This window comes from Macaca thibetana, chromosome 19 (genome assembly GCF_024542745.1).
Source record: "Macaca thibetana thibetana isolate TM-01 chromosome 19, ASM2454274v1, whole genome shotgun sequence".
In the NCBI taxonomy this organism is placed as follows: Eukaryota; Metazoa; Chordata; class Mammalia; order Primates; family Cercopithecidae; genus Macaca; species Macaca thibetana.
The window spans coordinates 9,243,639-9,263,704 of record NC_065596.1 but is presented as its reverse complement, the minus strand read 5'-3'; the positions used below and the strand labels follow the sequence as shown (position 1 = coordinate 9,263,704).

Genomic DNA, 20,066 nt, shown 5'->3' with positions numbered 1-20,066 from the left:
CTCCCTCTGTTGCCAGGCTGAAGTGCAGTGGCGTGATCTCGGCTCACTGCAAGCTCTGCCTTCTGGATTCACGCCATTCTCCTGCCTCAGCCTCCTGAGTAGCTGGGACTACAGGTACCTGACACCACGCCTGGCTAATTTTTTGTATTTTTAGTAGAGACAGCGTTTCACCATGTTAGCCAGGATGGTCTCGATCTCCTGACTTCGTGGTCCGCCCACCTCGGCCTCCCAAAGTGCTGGGATTACAGGTTTGAGCCACTGCGGCTGGCCCTGACCCCTGCTCCTAAGCTAGGATTACCCTCATCAGCGCTGCCACATAGAACTTTCTTCACTGATGTGGCAATTGAGCATGTGAAATACAGCTGGTGTGGACAGGCACAGTGGCTCACGCCCGTAATCCCAGCACTGTGGGAGGCCAAGGTGGGCAGATCACTTGAGATCAGCAGTTCCAGACCAGCCTGGCCAACATGGTGAAACCCCATCTCTACTGAAAATACAAAAATTAGTCAGGCCTGGTGACGCACCTGTAGTCCCAGCTACTCGAGAGGCTGAGGCACAAGAATCGCTGGAACCTGGGAGGTGGAGGCTGCAGTGAGCCGAGACTGCATCCATTGCACTCCATCCAGCCTGGGCAACAGAGCAAGACTCCGTCTCAAGGGAAAAAAAAAAAAAAAGAAATACAGCTGGTGTGACTGAGCACTGCATTTTCATTGTATTTCATTTCCATTAACATACATTTAACTTGAACTAGCCAAATGCGGTCAGCAGTATCATATTGAGAGTAGCACTGAGCTGAAGACCCAGGCAGGAGGTGGAAGGCGGGGACAGGAAGGTCAGGGTTTAAGGTTTGTGCAGCTATGGCAGAGAACCAACTTTGGCAAAGAGCAGAGTGAGGCCCCTTGGCATCTGGCTCCACTGGAGGAGAGGTATACCCAGTTCCCAGGGTCAAAGTTCTTGTTACACATGCATGCATCCATGCCTGTGAGTACAGGGGTTAGTGTGTCCCAAGGCACCCATAGGTGCACCTGTGTGAGATCCAGGAGTCCCATACGTATGAGCGATTCAAGAGTCCACCCATGTATGGACATTGGATGGACTCCCAGGCACAGGCAGATATGTGTGTTCCTTCCTGAGTATCCATGCCTCCTGGGCAGGCCAGCAAGGGCCACTAGTCCAGCAGGTCTTGCAAGAAGGCCCACATGTACTGGTGCATCTCCTGGGGGTTGCTCTGTGGGATCCAATGCCCCATGCCTGGCAGGATGTGGGCCTCCAAGCGGCCTGGCACAAAGCGGCTGCTGATGGCTTCCACCAGCCCCTGCTCCAAGTAAGTGTCCTTCTCCCCCCACAGCAGCAATGTGGGTGTGGCCAGCTCCTGGGGTTCCAAGGGGAAGTTCCTGTGGCCAGGACAGACAGGCAGACAGACAGGCAGAAGGATGGCTTGCCTCCCACCCCCGCCCAGCCCCTGCAAATCTCCTGCGTTCATGCTTGGCATCTGGTCTTACCTGAAGAGGTTTCGGTAGTAGTTAAGGGGCCCAGTGAGGCCACCAGGCTGAGAGAAGTTATAAAGGAAGGCCTCGAGCTCGTTGGGGGTCAAGCGTGGGATGCCTGTCTTGTGGTGGGTGAGGGCGGTCTTCAGAATCTAGGTACACAGCAGGACTCTGGCTTCGGTGCCCAGTCTGCCCAGCCCTGACCTGCTTCCCTCCTCCCTTCAACCGGTACCCTCTGTACCTGGAAGTCAGACATAGACAGCAGCTTCTCGGGCAGCCAGGGCAGCTGGAACAGGAACATGTAGTGGGAACGGAAGAACTGGCTGATGTGGTGCAGGGAATAGTCTGGGATGGAAAGGTTAGGGGAGAGATGTAAGGCCTGCCCCTGGGATGGCCCCACACACCTGCACCCCTACACACACCCAGGTCAGGCACACAAGCCTCAGGAATGCCACTGCTGCCTGCCTGGGTCTGTGAAGGTACCAGACACCCCTCCTGGCGTGGGCACCAGCTACATTCCCTACTGCCATGTTTCACTATCCACAGGATGGGGGCATCTCCTGGGAACCCCCATATCCACTGGTGTGCTTCCCCTGCCCAGGCCAGGGTGCGTTTCTTCTGCTTCAGCTAACACTTATTGAGCAACTACTGCATGCCAGGCCTTGTTCTAGATACAGCAGTGAATGAGACAGACAAAACTCCCTGTTCATCCTAAGCAACTTAAGGAGACCCCTGTATCTACAAAAAAAAAAAAAAAATATATATATATATATATATATATATGTGTGTGTGTGTGTGTGTGTGTGTGTGTGTATGTATGTATATATATATAGGCCGGGCGCGGTGGCTCACGCCTGTAATCCCAGCACTTTGGGAGGTCAAGGCGGGTAGATCTCTTTTTTTTTTGAGACGGAGTCTCGCTCTGTCGCCCGGGCTGGAGTGCAGTGGCCGGATCTCAGCTCACTGCAAGCTCCGCCTTCCGGGTTTACGCCATTCTCCTGCCTCAGCCTCCCAAGTAGCTGGGACTACAGGCGCCCACCATCTCGCCCGGCTAGTTTTTTGTATTTTTTTTAGTAGAAACGGGGTTTCACCGGGTTAGCCAGGATGGTCTCGATCTCCTGACCTCGTGATCCGCCCGTCTCGGCCTCCCAAAGTGCTGGAATTACAGGCTTGAGCCACCGCACCCGGCCAAGGCGGGTAGATCTCTTGAGGTCAGGAGTTAGACACTAACCTGGGCAACACAATGAAACCCCATCGCCACTAAAAATACAAAAATTAGCTGGGCATGGTGGCGCGTGTCTGTAGTCCCCGCTATTCTGGAGGCTAAGGAAGGAGAGTCACTTGAACCCAGGAGGTAGAAGTTGCTAGGCGTGGTGGCTCACTCCTGTAATCCCAGCACTTTGGGAGGCCGAGGCCAGCAGATCGCTTGAGCCCGGGAGTTCAAGACCAGCCTGGCCAACATGGTGAAATCCTGTCTCTACTAAAAACACAAAATAATTAGCCGGGTATGGTGGCACACGTCTGTAGTTTCAGCTACTGAGGAGGCTGAGGCAAGAGAATCACTTGAACCTGAGAGGCGGAGGTTGCCGTGAGTGGAGGTTGCCGTGAGCTGACATTGCACCACTGCACTGCACAGAGCGAGACTCCATCTCAAGAAAAAAAAAGTGGCTGGGCATAGTGGCTCACGCCTGTAATTCCGGCACTTTGGGAAGATCATGAGGTCAGATTGAGACCATCTTGGCCAACATGGTGAAACCCCGTCTCTACTAAAATACAAAAAATTAGCCTGGCGTGGTGGACTGTAATTCCAGCTACTTGGGAGGCTGAGGCAGGGGAATCACTTGAACCTGGGAGGCGGAGGTTGCAGTGAGCTGAGATCACACCACTGCACTCCAGCCTGGCGACAGAGCAAGATTCCGTCTCAAAAAAACAAAACAAAACAAAAAAAAACCAACAAGAGAGAGAAAGAGAGAGAGCACAGTTATGACCACAATGCTGAGTATTAACATCAGGTGATATGATAGACATTGTTAACCTCCCCAGCCTCAGTTTCCTCCAGCTGGAACATGGGGATAACACAACCTTCATAAGCCCAGGAGCCTTAAGTAGGTTACTGTGTGCACGTTCCTTGTTACTGTAAACGCTATAAAAAAATGTGGATTAGTCCTAAGTGTATTGTGATTGATTTTTATTTTATTTTATTTTATTTTTGAGACAGAGTCTTACTCTGTCGTCCAGGCTGGAGTGCAGTGGTGCGATCTTGGCTTACTGCAACCTCCAATTCTCAGGTTCAAGCGATGCTCTTGCCTCAGCCTCCCGAGTAGCTGAGACTACAGGTGTGTGCCACCATGGCCGGCTGACTTTTTTGTATTTTTGGTAGAGACGGGGTTTTACCATGTTGGCCAGGCTGGTCTTGAACTTCTGGGCTCAAGTGATCCACCGGCCTTGGCCTCCCAAAGTGCAGGGATTACAGGCAAGAGCCACCACGCCTGACCATATTTTATTTTATATATTTATTTTTTGAGACAGAGTTTTGCTTTTGTTGCCTAGGCTGGAGTGCAATGGCATGGTTTTGGCTCACTGCAACCTCCACCTCCCGGGTTCAGGAGATTCTCCTGCATCAGCCTCCCGAGTAGCTGGGACTACAGGCATGCACCACCAATGACAATTTTTTTTTTTTTTTTGTAGAGACAGTTGGGGTCTTGCTATGTTGACCAGACTGGTCTTGAACTCCTGGCCTCAAGTGATCCTCCCACCTCAGCGGCCCAGAGGGCTCGGATTACAGGTGTGAGCCACTGGGTCTGGCGTGTCATTAATTTCCGAATGAGGAGTTCCACAACGGAAGGGACCTGGGTTGATTGCTGCACCCTCGGCCCCTGATGTGTTGACAGGTATACAGAGAATTGCAAACACATACACATGTACCTGCCCCCTTGCACACAAGTACATCCCAGTGTCCCAGACTCCCACACACACCTTGGTACACCGACATGGGGGCACCACTGACCACAACCATCCGCTCGACCAGGGATGGGTAGTAGATGGAGAAATGCCAGGCAAGGAGGGCACCCCAGTCATGGGCCACAAGGACGCACTTGGAGTAACCTGTGGGAATCCGAGGAGCTGGCATAAGTGAGGTGCCAGGTAGGACTGAAGCAGGGGTGGGGGAAGTAGGTTCCAGCAAGGAGAAAGTGGGGGTATGTGTGTGTGCAGGATGAGGGAGGCCACGCCTAGGATGGGGGTATGTCTGCACCCAGGCCTAGGATGACATCCTTGATGTCCACCAGCAACAGGTCGATCGTGTAGCAGTCCACATCCCGGGGTGCATCTGAGGGGCCGTAACCTCGCAAATCCACAGCCACAACATGGAAGCGGCTCTGGAACTCCCGGAGCTGGTAACGCCAGGAGAACCTGCCAGGCGGGTGGGGGAGAGAGGCTGAGTCAGGGCCCTCAGGTTGCACCTGCACCCTACGCCCATCAGCGACCATTGGCAACCCCTCCTTCCTGCTCTAAACTTCCCCTAAAAGGAGGATGGGGAATCCCAGGCAGAGGCAGAGGCAGAGGCTGAGGCTGAAGCCAACTACACCCTGAATCCAGGGAGCCTCAATCAACCTCAGTACCCCTTTGTCCTGTCCCTTCAGAGCCTAGGGATCTGGGTATGCTGGCCAGTACCCCTGTCCCCATCTATGATCAGCTTGTTCCGATCTACGCAGCCCTCCCCACTGCCTCTTGGGAACCCAAGCTCCACCTGCCCCCGAGTCCCGTGCGCCTCAGGCCCCTGGGCCCCAGACGTACCAGTTCTCAGGGAAGCCGTGCAGAAACAGCATGAGGGGTCCTTTGCCTTGTCCAGCCGAGACATAGTGCAGACGCAGGCCCGAGCTCTAGGGGGAGGGCACGGCCTGAAGCCTGGGGAACCCTCCCTCCCTAGGCTTGAACCGTCTCGACCCCACACGACCCCGCAGCCCCGATAGCGCCCCCGTGCGATCACCTGGAGGTTCAGGAAACCATGCTCGCCCAGCGAGGGGTCGCTCAGGCAGGCGGGGCACGCGCTCCGACGGCGTCCACAGCAGCCGCGCCGGGGCCGGCACAGCACGTGCGTGAACGCTATGCAGCCGTAGACCGCCGCGGCCACCAGCGCCACCGAGAACACCAGGCTCCACATGAAGGCGCGCAGCAGCTTCAGCGACAGGCGCGACGGCGCCAGCAGCGCGGTTACCACCAGCTCGGGCATGTCGCTGCGCTCCGGGACCACGGCGGCGCTGCCGGCCGGGGTCACCTGCAGCAGTGGCGAGGCGGTGTCAGGGCTCAGGGGCCCACCGCCTTTGGCCTGGGGCCCCTCCATGCCGTCGGGGTTTGTGGGACGCGCTGAGGGAAGAGGCAGGCAGCTCCGACCGAAACCGCCGGAGCGCACGACTCACCTGAGTGCCAGGTAAACACCTGGGCGCGACAGGGACAGGAAATAAGGGTAGGGTGCAGAGGCTGGGGAGGAACGGGTTGGAAAGGGGGGAAAGAAATGGGCGGGGCCTAGCAGGGCGTGTGCTGGGCTTAGGACTGGGGCGGGGCCCAGGAGGACTCAGCAGCAGGTGGGCGAGGGTCTAAAGAAGGCAATTCCGACCCGGGCGCGGTGGCTCATGCCTGTAAGCCCAGCACTTTGGTAGGCCGAGGCGGGCGGATCACCTGTGGTCAAGAGCTCGAGACCAGCCTGGTCAATGTGGTGAAACCCCGTCTCTACTAAAAATACAAAAATTAGGTGGGCGTGGTGGTGGGCGCCTGTAATCCCAGTTACTTGGGAGGCTGAGGCAGGAGAATCGCTTGTACCCGGGACGTGGAGGTTGCAGTGAGCTCAGATCGCGCCACTGCACTCCAGCCTGGGTGACAACAGGGAAACTCCGTCACAAGAAAAAAAAAAAAAAAAAAAAAGGCAATTCCGAGCCCAAACCTTAAGGAGGGGATCCTGGATCCTCAGTTAAGTGGGCGGACCTGGAGTGAGGGGCGGGGCATATGCAGAGTAGGTGCGGCCTACAAGCCAGAAAGGAGAGTTGGAGTGGTAGGTGTGGCTTATGAAGGTGGGCGGGGAGAGGGTGGATCCTAGAGAAGGTGAGGCCTAACATTGGGCGGAGAAGGCGGGAGCCTGGGCCAAAGAGCTGAGGGTCGGCCTGGGTAGGGGGGGCCAATGAGACGGAGGGCGGGGCCGCGACCTAATATGGCGGGTCGGGCGGGCCTGGAAACCGAAGAGAGACAGGCAATGCCAGATGTAGGACTAGGAGGGAGGCACGGGCGGTATTAACGGCTCGAGGAGGCTTCGGGAGACCCGGCCGACGCCCGCCTGGTGCTCCCCACCCTGGGGCGCGCGACCCTCCCCTCGGTCTGGCTCCAAAGACCTAGCAGCACTGACTTCACCCAGCTGTGGTTCCAACGGCGGGTCCAGCGGCCTCGGTCCGTCGCCGTCCTCCTGCTGGTCCAACAGGCCCACACGCCCGCCCCTGTACGTCTGTGATTGGACGGCGGCGGCCACTGATGCCCAAGCGACAGGTCCTGGCCCGGCAGCCAATCGGCAGGTGTTGAGTCCCAGGCTCCGAGAGCTGGCCAAGGAGGCGGGGATACCCTGATTCCTAGAGGGCAGGCCTGGTTCCCCCGAGGAGGACCCGACCTATTGAATCACTGGGGTTCTGGGGTTTTGGCCGAAAAAGGAAGTGGGACAGGGCCGGGTGTGATGGGGCCTAGAGTCACAGAGCCTTGCGGCCCTGCTGTCCCTGCAAGAAGCCAGCTTCTGGCCGGGCGCGGTGGCTCACGCCTGTAATCCTAGCACTTTGGGAAGCCGAGGCGGGCGGATCACAAGGTCAGGAGATCGAGACCATCCTGGCTAACATGGTGAAACCCCGTCTCTACTAAACAAACAAACAAATACAAAAAAATTAGCCGGGCGTGGTGGCTGGCGCCTGTAGCTACTCGGGAGGCTGAGGCAGGAGAATGGCGTGAACCCAGGAGGCAGAGGTTGCAGTGAGCCGAGATTGCGCCACTGCACTCCAGCCTGGGCGACAGAGCGAGACTCGGACTCAAAAAAAAAAAAAAAAAAAAAAAAAAAAAAAAACCAAAAAAAAAAAACCCAGCCAGCTTCTTCCTCCTATTTTCCAACCTTCTCCCGATATCCTCGAACATTTTAGGGACACCCATCACTTAACCCGTATAGCAACCCTATTAGGTCGAAGTAGCATAATCACATCCTGTAGATCATGAACCTGAAATTCGAGGATGAAGTCATTTGCCTGAAGACATACATCCTGTTAAACAGCCATCCACAAAGATGTAGGGAAAAAGACAGGAATCTGTGGCTACACCTACCCTTCCTCCCGGAAGCAGCCACTGGAACGTTTTTAGCGTTTTTTTTTTTTCAGATGGGGTTTCGATCATAGCTCACTGCAGCCTCGAACTCCTGGGCTCAAACACTACAACCTGTCGTTGGAACTACAGGCCTGTGCCACCACACTCAGCTAATTTTTCAAAAACTTTTCATAGAGAGGACTTGCTATATTGTCCAGGGTGGTCTCAAACTCCTGGCCTCAAGCAATCCTCAAGCCTCCACCTCCCAAAGTGGGATTACAGATGTAAGCCACCATGTCCCGCCTCTATTTCTTGACTTAATCAATGTATGACATTAGCCACAGACTTGCTCACATCACTACCCCTGGACATGCTGTTTTTTGTTTCCCTATTAGTTTCCTTTAAAAACACTCCACTTGTCTGCCGGGCGCGGTGGCTCAAGCCTGTAATCCCAGCACTTTGGGAGGCCAAGACGGGCGGATCACGAGGTCAGGAGATCGAGACCATCCTGGCTAACATGGTGAAACCCCGTCTCTACTAAAAAATACAAAAAAACTAGCAGGGCGAGGTGGCGGGCGCCTGTAGTCCCAGCTACTCGGGAGGCTGAGGCAGGAGAATGGCGTAAACCCGGGAGGCGGAGCTTGCAGTGAGCTGAGATCTGGCCACTGCACTCCAGCCTGGGCGACAGAGCCAGACTCCGTCTCAAAAAAAGAAAGAAAGAAAAAAAAAACTCCACTTGTCACCTCTTGCCCCTTCCCACCTCCCACTTTTATCCATATACCTTTGAACTGTCAAGGCTGCTAAACATTACTGTCCTGGGACCATAATTAAGTCCATGAAGTTGCTACTTAAAGGTGAATAGTGGTTTATGTTCTGCCTCAGTAAACAACGCATCTCGGGGCTGAATAGACCTCTATGATTACATTGCCCATAGTGTACAAACTTTTGTTCTCCCTGGACTACTTAACCACTACCTTTCTTTTGTTGTGTGATTAGCCTACATCAAAGCTTTTTTTTTTTTTTTTTTGAGTTGGGAGTCTCACCAAATCACCCAAGCTGGAATGCAGTGGTGTCATGATCTCGGCTCACTGCAACCTCTGCCTCCAGGTGCAAGCGATTCTCCTGCCTCAGCCTCCAGAGTAGCTGGGACTACAGGCGTGTGCCACCACGCCCAGCTAATTTTTTGTATTTTTCAATAGAGACGGGGTGTCACCACCTTGGCCAGGCTAGTCTCTAACTGCTGACCTCAAGCGATCCTCCCACCTCGGCCCCCCAAAAGTGCTGGGATTACAGGCATGAGTCACCGTGCCTGGCAGCTTTTTCTTTTACACCTTCCATTAAATCAATTCTCTCACAATTTAATGTTCCCAGGATCTCTCCCTCCTGACTCCGCTAATCTGGCCGCATGGGTGGTGCATGTCTTGGGAACCTCCCTTCTTCCTCTGCTACACATCACTGAACCCCAGCCCTCACCTTCCCCGCTTCTGTCTACCCTCAAACAAAAAGACAGCAGTTGTCACAGGAGAGTAACTTTATATTCAGTACAAATGTTTATTTTTGCAATGAGAACTGCACAAAAAAAAAAAAACCTTTTGTATATAAGTGAAAAGTCTATGAATTCCCTTCTACAAATGTCTAAAGTGTTTAATACAGCTCTCAGATTCACTGACATAATTATTGGCCAAGCGATCCGTGCATACAGTACAGTGGGGGCTTGTACACACCTCTTACTCTGGTATAGGACTAAGATTTCTAGTACTGTGGGAAGGGTTGGGAAATGGCTGGAGAAATTAAATAGATCCCAGTTCTAATTACAACCGAGTTAGAGAGACACCCATCAGGGAGGTGTGGAGAAGGCCATGGCAGAGTTAAATCTTCAGCAGGAAGGTGCAGAGAAAACTATCCAGCTCAGCAGTTGGACCCAGCCTGGGGAAGTGTCTGAACAAAACAAGGAACAAAAATGAGGGGGTGGGATGAGATGGAAGAAACCCCAAAGAACCTAAATACGTCACACTTGAAGCGGCACAGTGGTATATGAGGAAGTGCCTGAGTTGGCAGGGACATCGAGGAAGTGGGGGGCCTCTGGCTGGATGCCTGAACCACACCCTCACAGGGAGATTTGGCAGATCCAAAGACAATAAAGGACCTTTCAGGTCAAAAAGAGGGGATATAGGTTAATAAACAGTGCTAGAAATGTTTCAGTTTGTCTCTGCATACATATAAATTATATACTTGTATCTTACATCTTAGGGGTTCTTCTTGGCCGTCACCCGTGCCTTGTGGCTGGGGCATGTGCGTACACAGGTGGGCACACAGGCAGGGTGGCCACCTGTGGGCTTTCTGGGACAGCAATGTGCACGCGTGTGTGTATATGCATGGGGGGGTTAGGATTCTATTTCAGGGGATGTAAACTTATCTAAGAATATCTGGTTAACCCTGAGCTTAAATGAAAGGAGTAGTTAGGTTGAGGCAGGCAAGGTGGGAGAAGTGGCCCAAGACCTTTGGTGAATGGGGGGACAGGATGGAGTAGGGTGGAGGGGAAGAATACTGTCTGGAGTTTGGCCAGGGTTCTGCTGGAGTACACCCTCCACCTTGGCCAGGGTCCACAAGGATGGGTACCGGGCTCTGCGTCACAGCTTCAGCTTGGGGTGGTTGGTATGAGCCTGCATGGCTCCTGCCCAGGGCAGACAGGGACAGGTCACAGGAGAGGGGCTAGGTAATCCCTGGCGGTAGATCCTGTACAGAGATGGTCTGGGGTCCAGGGGGTCCCCTGGGCCTAGCCTAGGCAATAGTTCACAAAGAAATGTCAGGGAGACGCCAGCATTAAAAAAGAGAGATGTGTTTATTCCATGATCAGTACAGACCAAATGCATATTCACCGTATGAAAGTCAAACCAGTCAGTGACTCCAGAGTTTGGCCAACACTGAGGCACCAGCGTCGTGGTGTAGAGTGGGTTCTCATGGCACGCGTAACCTCACCAAGGGCTCCAATTATAAAATTAAAAAAAAAAAAAAAGCATGGGCAGGAGCGGCCAGCTGGTCAGGGCTGGGCGCCAGGTGGGGGAGTCTCAGTCTGTGGCGCCCCCAGGGTCTGGTGCCCACCTCATCCCTTGGCCCTTCCTTTCTCAGTAAAAAAAAAAAAAAAAAAAAAAAAAAAAAAAAAAAAAAAAAAAAAAAAACCAACAACAACAAAAAAACCCAACTCAACACATCTGACATTAAAAAACAAAAAAGCCAACAAATGGGTGGGGGGGAGGGGAAGGAAAAGAAATCGCAGCTTTCTGGTTTTATAATTAAAAATAGACTAATAAAGTTTGAAACTGAGTAAAATATAGGCGGATTTTTTTGTGTGTTTTGTCTTTTTTGTGGATTTTTTTGAGCTTTTTCTTTTTTTACACCAGTTTGGTGGAGTCACCAACAAACTTCAAACAAAGATATGCCAACTATGTTCACTATACAGTACAGCCACGGTCACACACTACCCACAGCGCGGTGGCAGCCGCTGCTCAATGAGGAGACGATCACACCATTTCGGAGATAAGCAGTGCCATTGTGTCTGGAGGAGAAGAGAGAATTAAAAATAAAATAGAATTCAACAAAAAATATATATAGAAAAAAAAAAAAAAAAAACACAGGTGGGAAGGAACTGACTTTGGTTGGCGGCCTCACTCCCCGGCCGAGGGCTACCCACACAGGACAGTTGCCTCGCTCCGGATGCCATGGACACACACACCTCCACGGCACTATTCCCTTTTGCACAAGCAAACACTTACAGAGAGCGGCTCTCAATTAAAGGCTTGTGGGGGAGGGTCGGGGGGGTCTGTTCAAGGCAAAGTCAGTGCCAGCGAGGGGGTGGGCTGGCCTCGCCCGCTTCCAGCCCACGCGGGCCTGCCCTGGCCTCCTGGGAGCGGGCGGCGATTGCTAGGGTGTGGGGAAGGACTCCTGGCGGGCAGGACGTCACGAACGTCACGTTCTTGGGGACAGAAAACCAGTCACGGTGGCGGCAGCAACGATGTCCTGTGTATACTGTGTAGACATTTGGCGGAGAGAAGGGCCTCTGCCCCGCACGTGGGGATGCAGGGCTTGGGTCCAGCCGGCACTTGCTCGTAACAAGGCGTGCGCTGAGCGGACGTCCTGTGCGGGGTGGTGGGTGGCGGGACGTCTGTCCGACCGGCCGTAAGGCAGATAGGCTCTGCAATCCTCAGCTGCCCGTCAGGCCTGCCCCGGGCATAGCATGCAGGAGGGCCAGGCCCTGAGGCATCCCCTGGCCGCTGCTCCCACCTCCACCGCCGCCCCTAACACTATGGAAAGTCAATGTTTTGCCAGAAAATCAAAGTCAAAAGCCACCTAGGTGCGCTCAGAAAAGATTTTCTTCAAATATTGACAATAGATCACTCTGGAAATTCATGTCAATGGTAGCTGCCATCTGGAGGAGAAAGGAAAGAGGGAGTCAGGAGGGTGACCTAGCCACCCTGCAGCTCCAAGTCCTCACACCCACTGCCCTCCCCAGGGCTGACCCCTCACAGCGCCCATCCCGTTCACACACAGCACTCAGGCCCCTACATCTGAGCCCAGAGGACCGCACGCTGACCAGCAGGGCCTGGGCTCCCCTGCTGCCCCTCCCTGTCCAGTCTCCAGTACCCCTTTCCCAGCTCCCCCAGGAGCTAACCCTTAGGCCAGGGTCCCCACCAGGCCTCCAGACTCACGGCTTCCCGGCGTCTTCGCTCCTGCTCCCGCTTCCGGGCCAACTCCCTCTGCTGGTCCAGCATGGACTGGGGCTGGGAGCTCTGGGCCTGGGGGGTGGCAGCGGCAGCCACTGCAGCCGCTTGTTGTTGCTGCTGCTGCTGCTGCTCCTGGCGCTGCTGCTGCTGCTGCTGCTGCTCCTGGCGCCGGCGAGCCTCTTCATGGGCCCGCCGGGCCTGCTCCAGCGCATCCTCATCCTCTCGGCTCCTGGGCAGAGGGTCCCAGTCAGCCTGGGGACTGGTGTGGCCCCAGGAGTCCCCATGCCCCGCCCAGAGCCCTCGCCCACCTCATGCGCTCCTGCCGCAGCCGCTCCTTCTCCTTCTCAGCGTGCTCGGCCTGAGCCTTCAGGGCCTTCTCACGCTCCTCCTTCTCCCGAGCAGCACGGCGAAACTGCTCGAAGCTGTCGCTGGATGACTTGGCTGTGGAGGAGGGGGTTGTTGGATGCTTCTGCACTAGGCTGGCCCAGGAGCCCATGTTCTTGATTTTCAGGTCCTGCAGAACAGAGAGGTTGGGGTGGGTGAGGGGTCTGCTGTGCCTAAAGGGCATAGCAGGGGGCATGCCCAGCATGGCACCTTCCATGGCCAAGGGGCAAACGACACCCATGGACCTCCATCCCGACCTTTTTGGGTGCAACCGGAGTCTTCGGCTCCTGTTTCTGTTTGTCCTTGTCAGGGGCCCCCGGTGGCGGTGCGTTCTGCTCGGGGGGCCGGATCACAGGCCTCCCGACATCCACAGGCTTCATTTCCGGCCCTGGAACATAAACAGCCCATGGGCTCAGGCCCACGGCGGCGCATGGTCCACCAGCCCCACAGCAAGCTCACGTCCAACACAGGCCTGGGGACCTGAGCCCTGGCTGTGGGCGGACAGGGCACTCACGCTGGGGCAGATGGACGGGGGCCTTGATGCTCTCCGGGTGCTTGGGGGGTTCCGGCCGCAGCGAGGGGCTGAAGGGCTCACTGCGGATGATGGGTGAGTGGATCTTCTCCTCCTTCACCACCACCAGGGGCTGGGGCTGGACCACGGAGGCTGCACGCAGCTCCTGGGATGGCACAGGCACAGCAGCTGGTGAGGTGAGCAGGTACCCCTGGCCCCGGTCCACGCCTGGCCCTGGAGACTATGGCCCAGCCCTGCCCGTTACCTGCTTCTTAGGCTGGACGTTTTGCTGGGGTGGAGACTGGTGGGTCAGGCTCTGGAACTGTGACATCTGGGGGGAATGTATCATAAGCGGGGAGGGGGCTTCACGGAGGTGACCTAGGAGAGGGGACAAGGAATATGTCAAGGGGCTGGCTTAGAGCTGCAGGCCCTGGGCCACTTGGGCCCTGAGAGAATTGTCGGGAAGGAAAAGATGGGCTGGACGGAGAACCTGCACATGCCACCCAGGCCCTGGGACAAGGGTCCATCACTCCAGCTCAAGAAAGTAAAGACCCATGCAAGAGACTGGGCCTGGTGAGGACATGACTCCTCCCCCAAAGGGCTGCGTGCCCTGTGTCCCCCTGCACGTGGGTAATAACTCAGTGTGCAGCAGGGCTTTCTGGAGCCCTGTGGCACCAGTCCTGGTGTTTGACCCTCCTGTGTGCATCAGAACCATCTGGGATGCTGTGGCAAACACAGATCCTGACACATGTGGGCTTGGCAGGGCCTGGGCCCTAATACTTTTTAACCCCACAAAGCTCAGCCTGGGTTCCTGGCCCACTTGGATGACAGCAGGGGGTGCAGGACTCAGTCCTGAGGTTGGGGATGCTCAGGACCCTCCCCATGGTCCTAATTCCCCACTCAGCCTGCACGCCCCACAGAAAAGGGAAGCCTGGAATTGGCCTCCACCTGGGCCGAGTGGGGAGCAGGCAGAACAGGGCCTGGAGCTGTCTCTTTTACGAAACAGACCAGCCTGCCACCTGCATCCAACCCAAGGCTGGGAAGGATCCAGCAGCCACAGGGACTACTGGGCTCTGAATCACAGTAAGCCAGCACCTCGAGACTGCGCAGCTGGAGGAGCTGACTCCTGCCCATTCAACACGTGGCCTCTCTCTGTTGGAATCCCTGCAGGCAAGGGGCCTCACCGCCCATTGACTAGCTCCAGCTCGGGACAAGCCACACTGTCCACAAAGGAGGTTGCCTCTCTGCAATGCTTTTGCTCCCAGCCTAGCCTCACACCCATCTCCTTCCACCGTCTGCCAGCACAGGCACCCTTGGGTTCTCCAGGAGTCCTGTTGGCTGGAGGCACCTATTTTCATAGGCCTGGAGCAAACCACAATGCCCCAGGTGTGGTAGATTCTCCTGCCTCTCTAGAGCCAGGACCCGCTCCTAATGCCAGAAGACATTGCAGCTGCTTGGAGCCCCCATATGGTGGCCAGGCCCACCCTGTCCCCGCAGCCCACTGCCCTGTGTGGCTGGTTTTCCTGGCCTTGACGTCTCCTTCAATTCTAGCACATTGGGACCACTCTGGGCACTGCCATCTCCATTCAGTGCTGGAGGGCCCCAGGTCTGGCCCGCCAGGGATCCACAGGCACACGACTGCAACAGCTTCCCACCCACCTAGGGTGGGAAGCCTTCAGCACCTGCTGAGTCTGACCTGGGCAACAGTAGGCGCCGGGGGCTGTGGTTTATAGAAACCACCTGCCTGCTGGTGGGTTCAGAGGGTGGCTCAACGGATGGCTCCTGAAAGCTGGCAGGGTGCCCAGGGATGCCTGTTAAGTCTCTCTGGGAGTCTAACAACTTGGCCTTTGGCCCGAAGCTCCCAGCATGATCCCAATCCACACTCCTCTTGATGCCCCATCCTAGCCTGTTGGGGCTCGAGTCAGGGTCAGGGACCTGAAGGAGAGCTGGCTGGAGGAGACCTGCCTCAGTCCTGGTAGGCGCCCGGTGCACCCAAGTGCTGGCTCTAAATGCCTTGCATTCCGTCTATTACCCCCAAAAGGAGCCTGGTCCTGCTTCGTGTGAGAACACGAACAGCCGCACAGCTGCGAAGCCCAACACCAGTGTTTCCCGAGGAGGACAGGCAGCTGTTCCTGGCTCAGGACACGCAGCGATCCACTTGGCACCTGGCAGCCTTTTTTTTTTTTTTTTTTTTTTTTTTGAGATGGAGTCTCAATCTGTCACCCAGGCTGGAGTCCAGTGGCACGATCTCAGTTCACTGCAACCTCCGCCTCCCAGACTCAAGCGATTCTCCCGCCTCAGCCTCCCGAGTGGTTGGGATTATAGGTGCCTGCCACCACGCCTGGATAATGTTTGTATTTTTAACACAGACAGGGTTTCACTATCTTGGTCAGGCTGGTCTTGAAACTCCTGACTTCAGGTGATCCACCTGCCTTGGCCTCCCAAAGTGCTGGGATTACAGGCGTGAGCCACCGCACTCGGCCTGCACCCAGCAGCTTTTGTTGAGTTAGGAGTAATCACAGCCCTGCCTTGTTGCTGATTTGCAGGTAGCACCTGGTACACGCCCAAGACAGACAGCACCATCTACACTGTTGAGGCCAGGACCCTCCACCCTAACCCTGCAGCACCACATCAGGAGGCACTGGCCAGAACCAGCCAGGACATTTTGGTTACTGACACTTAAGTGCCCAAAAAAGGTGAGAGGGTGTGGCCTGACCAATGCTGTCAATGGGAAAAAGGTGGCCTGGACTGGACTGGAGGCTGGGAACAGGTTACGAGGACAGGTCCCGGGCGGGCTCTGAGCTGCCTTTGAGCTTCCAGCGCAGTGCTCCCCACCATGGTTCTGGCTCTCCCTGAACTTCACTACTCACTCTGCTTTCTAAGTTAGCTGCTACCTGTCTGTGATCACTGCCTCTTGGAAGCATATCCTGACCCCCTCGAGGTGGATCAGGTGCCTCCCTGGGCCCCTAGCTTCCCCACCTAGCGAGAAGTCACCTAGCATTGTTGTGCTCCTGACTCTAAGTTCTAAGAGGGACCAGAGGGACCTTATTCTGGGCGATCTCGAGTCACAAGCAAGACAGACACCTGATAAACACGCTGCAGAAAGCACCAATGACCCTTCCAGGTCCCCCTCCAAACAGCCAGACTTTGAGGCTCAGCTCTGAACCCACTGCAGCCTAAAGCATGAGTTAACCCTTCCGGCTTCCTGAGGACAAAACTACAGGCCCAGCACCAGCCTCCCTAGAGTCCATAGGTGAGGGCCACTTACCGGTTGAGTAGGGGTCCGACTTGTGGTGCCGGGGTGAATGGTGGTGCTGGATGACTTGCTGAGGCTTGGCAGGCTGCGGTGGGGGTGGCTGCTGGCCCGGGGGCTGGTGGGGGGGCTGCTGGCCCTGGGGTGGTGGGGGCTGTTGGATGTGGGTGGAGAATTGCATGGGCTGCAAGTGCACGGGCCGTGGAGGGGGCTGATGCTGCTGCTGGGGCGGGGGCTGGGGCTGGGGTGGCGGGGGTGGTGGCGGCTGCTGCTGCAGCTGCTGCTGCACAGAGGGGTGGGGTGGGGGCGGCAGGGGGGGTGGGGGCTGGGACTGCACCTTCACGGAAGGGAGTAGCGGCGTAGGGGGCTGCACCTTCTGCAGTTGCTGCAGGTACAGCTGCATCTGCATGGAGGTGAGGGGTGGGGCAGGTGGCTCTTCATCCTCCAGCAATACTTGGGGTGGTTGGGCCATGGGGGGCTGTGGGAGCAGGGGTGGTTGGGTCAACGCTGGTGACACGGCTGGGGGCCGGGCGGGCTTGGGAGGCAGGGCAGCGGCTCGGTTGCTGGGCCGTGATGGCTGCTGGGGCAGTGCGTTGTGCAAAGCTGGAACGACACAATACCGAGGCGGTGAGGCCTGAGCACCTGTGGCCCCAGCCTGGCCTTTCTGCTCCATCCTGACCTCATCTGGACTCCAGTGGCCTCCTGCTGGCCTCCCTCAAACTGGCACTCCCTCCCCACCTACCGTGGTCTCCCACAAACTCCAGAGCAGCAGCCAGCTTCCAGAGAGAGCTTTAGGGCAGTGTCGTCCTACCCTATGCTCTGTGTCCCCAGCTCCTGCTCCCCATGCTCACAATGGCCCTTCAGACCTCAGTGCAGAGCTTGGTCCCTCACTTGCCTGGCCGTTGCCCAGGCCCCCAGGAAGGTGGCCCTGTCCCCATATCCCCCAGGTGAGTGCTGTCCAGGTTCCACAGGAGGAATCGCATTGCATGAGTGCACCTCCCAACCCCTGATGAGAAAAGCTACAGAGGGGTCGCAGCTCTTCTCATCTAACATGACGCCTGGCCCAGCAGGAAAAATAAGTCAAAATCTAGATTGTTACTCAAATGATCTCAGGTGTTTTAAAAACAAAAACAAAAACAAAAATCTTCTGAATCAACTTGCAAGACCTGTCTTGAAGCATCTCCTTTAACTTCCAAGATGGCCCTGAGAAACCGCGGATCTTCCCTCTAGAGACCAGAGCCGCTGAGGCTAAGCTGCCGCCCAGCCAGAGTACTCAGACACCACATAGGCGAACCGAGGCAGGAAGGGGTCTCAGCCCACACCGGGGTGGGCCACGGCTCACCTGGAGGAGAGACCACCGCGTGCTGGTTGAGATGAGGTGGAGTGCTGTGCTCAGGCGGCTGGGGCAGGTGAGGGGGCAGCTCGGGCTGCGGCAGGTGCAGGATGGGCTGGGTGAAGTGGCCGATGGGGTCAAAGACGCTGCCTGGGAGCTGGGGCTCCAGGACGGGCACCTGGGTGGCAATGAAGGGTGGGGGCGAGGACTTCATCGCCGGGGCTGCCTGCTGAGGCATGGATGGTGGGGGAGGTGGGGGCGGCGGCTGCTGTTGCTGCTGCGGAGGTGGAGGCGGTGGGGGCTGCTGGGGAGGCGGGGGCGGCTGCTGGGGCACAGGAGCCGGGGCCTGCTGCATCTGCTGATGGTGGTGATGATGGTGCTGCAGACAGAAAGACAGACAGACAGACAGACAGGCTGATGTCAGGCAGGCAGAACCGGCCAGGGCCAGACCCAGTTTCCCACATAATGGAGGATGCCCCCTGAGCCCATGTACCTTCTTCTGCTCCCTCCCGGGGTGCCCCTTCTTTTTTGACTTCGGAGCCATCTCTGCAGAGGAAAAGAGAAGGTAGTGAGGCTCTGGGGGAGAAGGTGAGTGAGCTGGCCTTGGATGGAGAAAGAGGAAAAAACAGGGCACGTTCAGGAGGACCAGTGACCCTGAGAGAGGGCAGCCGGGTTCGAAGCGGGATGAGTTGGTCATCACGGGGGAGGGAGAGACATGCGAGGCATCACCTACCCACTTGCCTGCTGTTTTTCCTAGCAGGGACTGTGCCTGAAAAAGCCTCCCCTGCCAAGCTTCAGATCACCACAGCCGCACCGGAAGCTGAGAGCTTGCCCAACGCCTCCCACTATAAAAGGGTCAGTCACTCACTATAGGGACTGAGTGCACGGCCTGGACGGCAACCTGCTCAGTTTTCCACAACTTGTGATGGCTGCAATTGGTCACATTCATCTGACAGTTGAGAAAAGAGGAGCTCTGAGAAGGGAGGAGACTTGTCTAGGGTCACATGGCTAAAAAGCAGCTTCACAGGGGCCTCCAACTGCATGGCCCTCTGAGGCCCACTCCTTTCCATTCTCCAAGGGGAAGCAGAGAGGCTCAGCTGGGGCGAGAGCCACAGGACTGTGAGGAACATATCGGCAAGGGAGAATGCAGAGAGCCCACTCCAGGAGGAAAAAAAAAGGAGCAGGCTGGCCCCCTGGGAATGACCAGCAACTAAAGAGGTAGGTGGACCTCAGAAGTCCCTGCTTTGGGACACAGTCACCATGCTGCAGACAGAAGGCAGCATGTGCCCTCGCTCCTGTGGGCTGACAGCTTGGCACCACAGTGGGGTGGATGGGTCCAGGGTGTGTCTGCCCCGGCGAGGTGTACTCAAGAGCCAGCATGCCCACCTCTGTCCCCACCCCAGAAATTTACACTAAGGGACTTTTGCCAGCTGGATGTCCCCTCACCAAACATGGATGGTGTACAGGCCCCAGTGGGGGACATGAGCCCTGGCCAGTGCTCACGGGCTGGCAGGTCACACAGTCGCCAGCCACCAGATTGGAGGCCGGGCCCATGATATGGCGCCTTTTGGATTCCTGTCACTGAGAAGCACTTCATGGCACTGCCTGGCTTCGCCTGAGCTCCTTGCCAGGGTGCTGCCTCTTGCTGCTGGTGTTGGAGGACACATGCTTTGCCCAAATCGAGGCTCCTTCCACTTGGATCTGCTTCGTGGAGGGCCACGCTAAGCTTCTGTGAGGCTTGTGGCCCTCAGTGCAGCAAGACACCAAAAGGGATGGGGAAAGACCTTGTGCCCTGTAAGAGCTCACCACTCCACACGAGACAAGACATGGACACAGACCTCAGCAGCTACAGACACACGTCCTTGTACAAATGACCAGGGGCTGCAACTGGGGACACGGGGGAACCTGGGGCCCCACCTCAAACCTGCATACAGGGCTCAGGACGCTCTGGGTCAGAGTATGACATCTGATGAGAGAGAGACTGGTGTGGGTGAGACATGCCAGAAGGGAAAGCTCGGGTAGATTTGCAGAGTCAGGGCAACAGGGAGTCTGACTG

At 56.2% G+C, this 20,066-nt stretch overlaps 2 protein-coding genes across 4 annotated transcripts in view; both read right to left on the bottom strand.

Annotated features, from left to right (window-relative positions):
* Positions 1–690: 690 nt before the first annotated feature.
* EPHX3 (epoxide hydrolase 3) lies at positions 691–6,935 on the bottom strand. Of its 2 annotated transcripts, XM_050769701.1 has the most exons (8): positions 6,883–6,935; positions 5,476–5,763; positions 5,283–5,368; positions 4,741–4,898; positions 4,464–4,592; positions 1,729–1,832; positions 1,503–1,639; positions 691–1,394 (listed from the first exon to the last, which is right to left on the bottom strand). In XM_050769701.1, the coding sequence occupies exons 2-8, from the start codon at positions 5,716–5,718 to the stop codon at positions 1,169–1,171; spliced, it is 1,083 nt and encodes a 360-aa protein (XP_050625658.1). In that variant the 5' UTR covers positions 5,719–5,763; positions 6,883–6,935; the 3' UTR covers positions 691–1,168. The 2 variants fall into 2 exon arrangements, with proteins under 2 accessions (XP_050625658.1, XP_050625657.1); XM_050769700.1 differs by having other exon boundaries at positions 5,476–6,929.
* Positions 6,936–10,633: 3,698 nt separating this feature from the next.
* Positions 10,634–20,066, bottom strand: part of BRD4 (bromodomain containing 4) — a 98,591-nt gene continuing 89,158 nt past the window's right edge. For both annotated transcript variants that reach the window (XM_050769449.1, XM_050769448.1), the window contains exons 12-20: positions 18,504–18,556; positions 18,020–18,389; positions 16,693–17,280; positions 13,690–13,802; positions 13,428–13,590; positions 13,171–13,301; positions 12,838–13,043; positions 12,515–12,758; positions 10,634–12,234 (exon numbers count right to left, since the gene is read on the bottom strand). In XM_050769449.1, the coding sequence (XP_050625406.1) occupies positions 12,166–12,234; positions 12,515–12,758; positions 12,838–13,043; positions 13,171–13,301; positions 13,428–13,590; positions 13,690–13,802; positions 16,693–17,280; positions 18,020–18,389; positions 18,504–18,556 (1,937 nt within the window). In that variant the 3' untranslated portion in view covers positions 10,634–12,165. The remainder of the gene's footprint in view (positions 12,235–12,514; positions 12,759–12,837; positions 13,044–13,170; positions 13,302–13,427; positions 13,591–13,689; positions 13,803–16,692; positions 17,281–18,019; positions 18,390–18,503; positions 18,557–20,066) is intronic.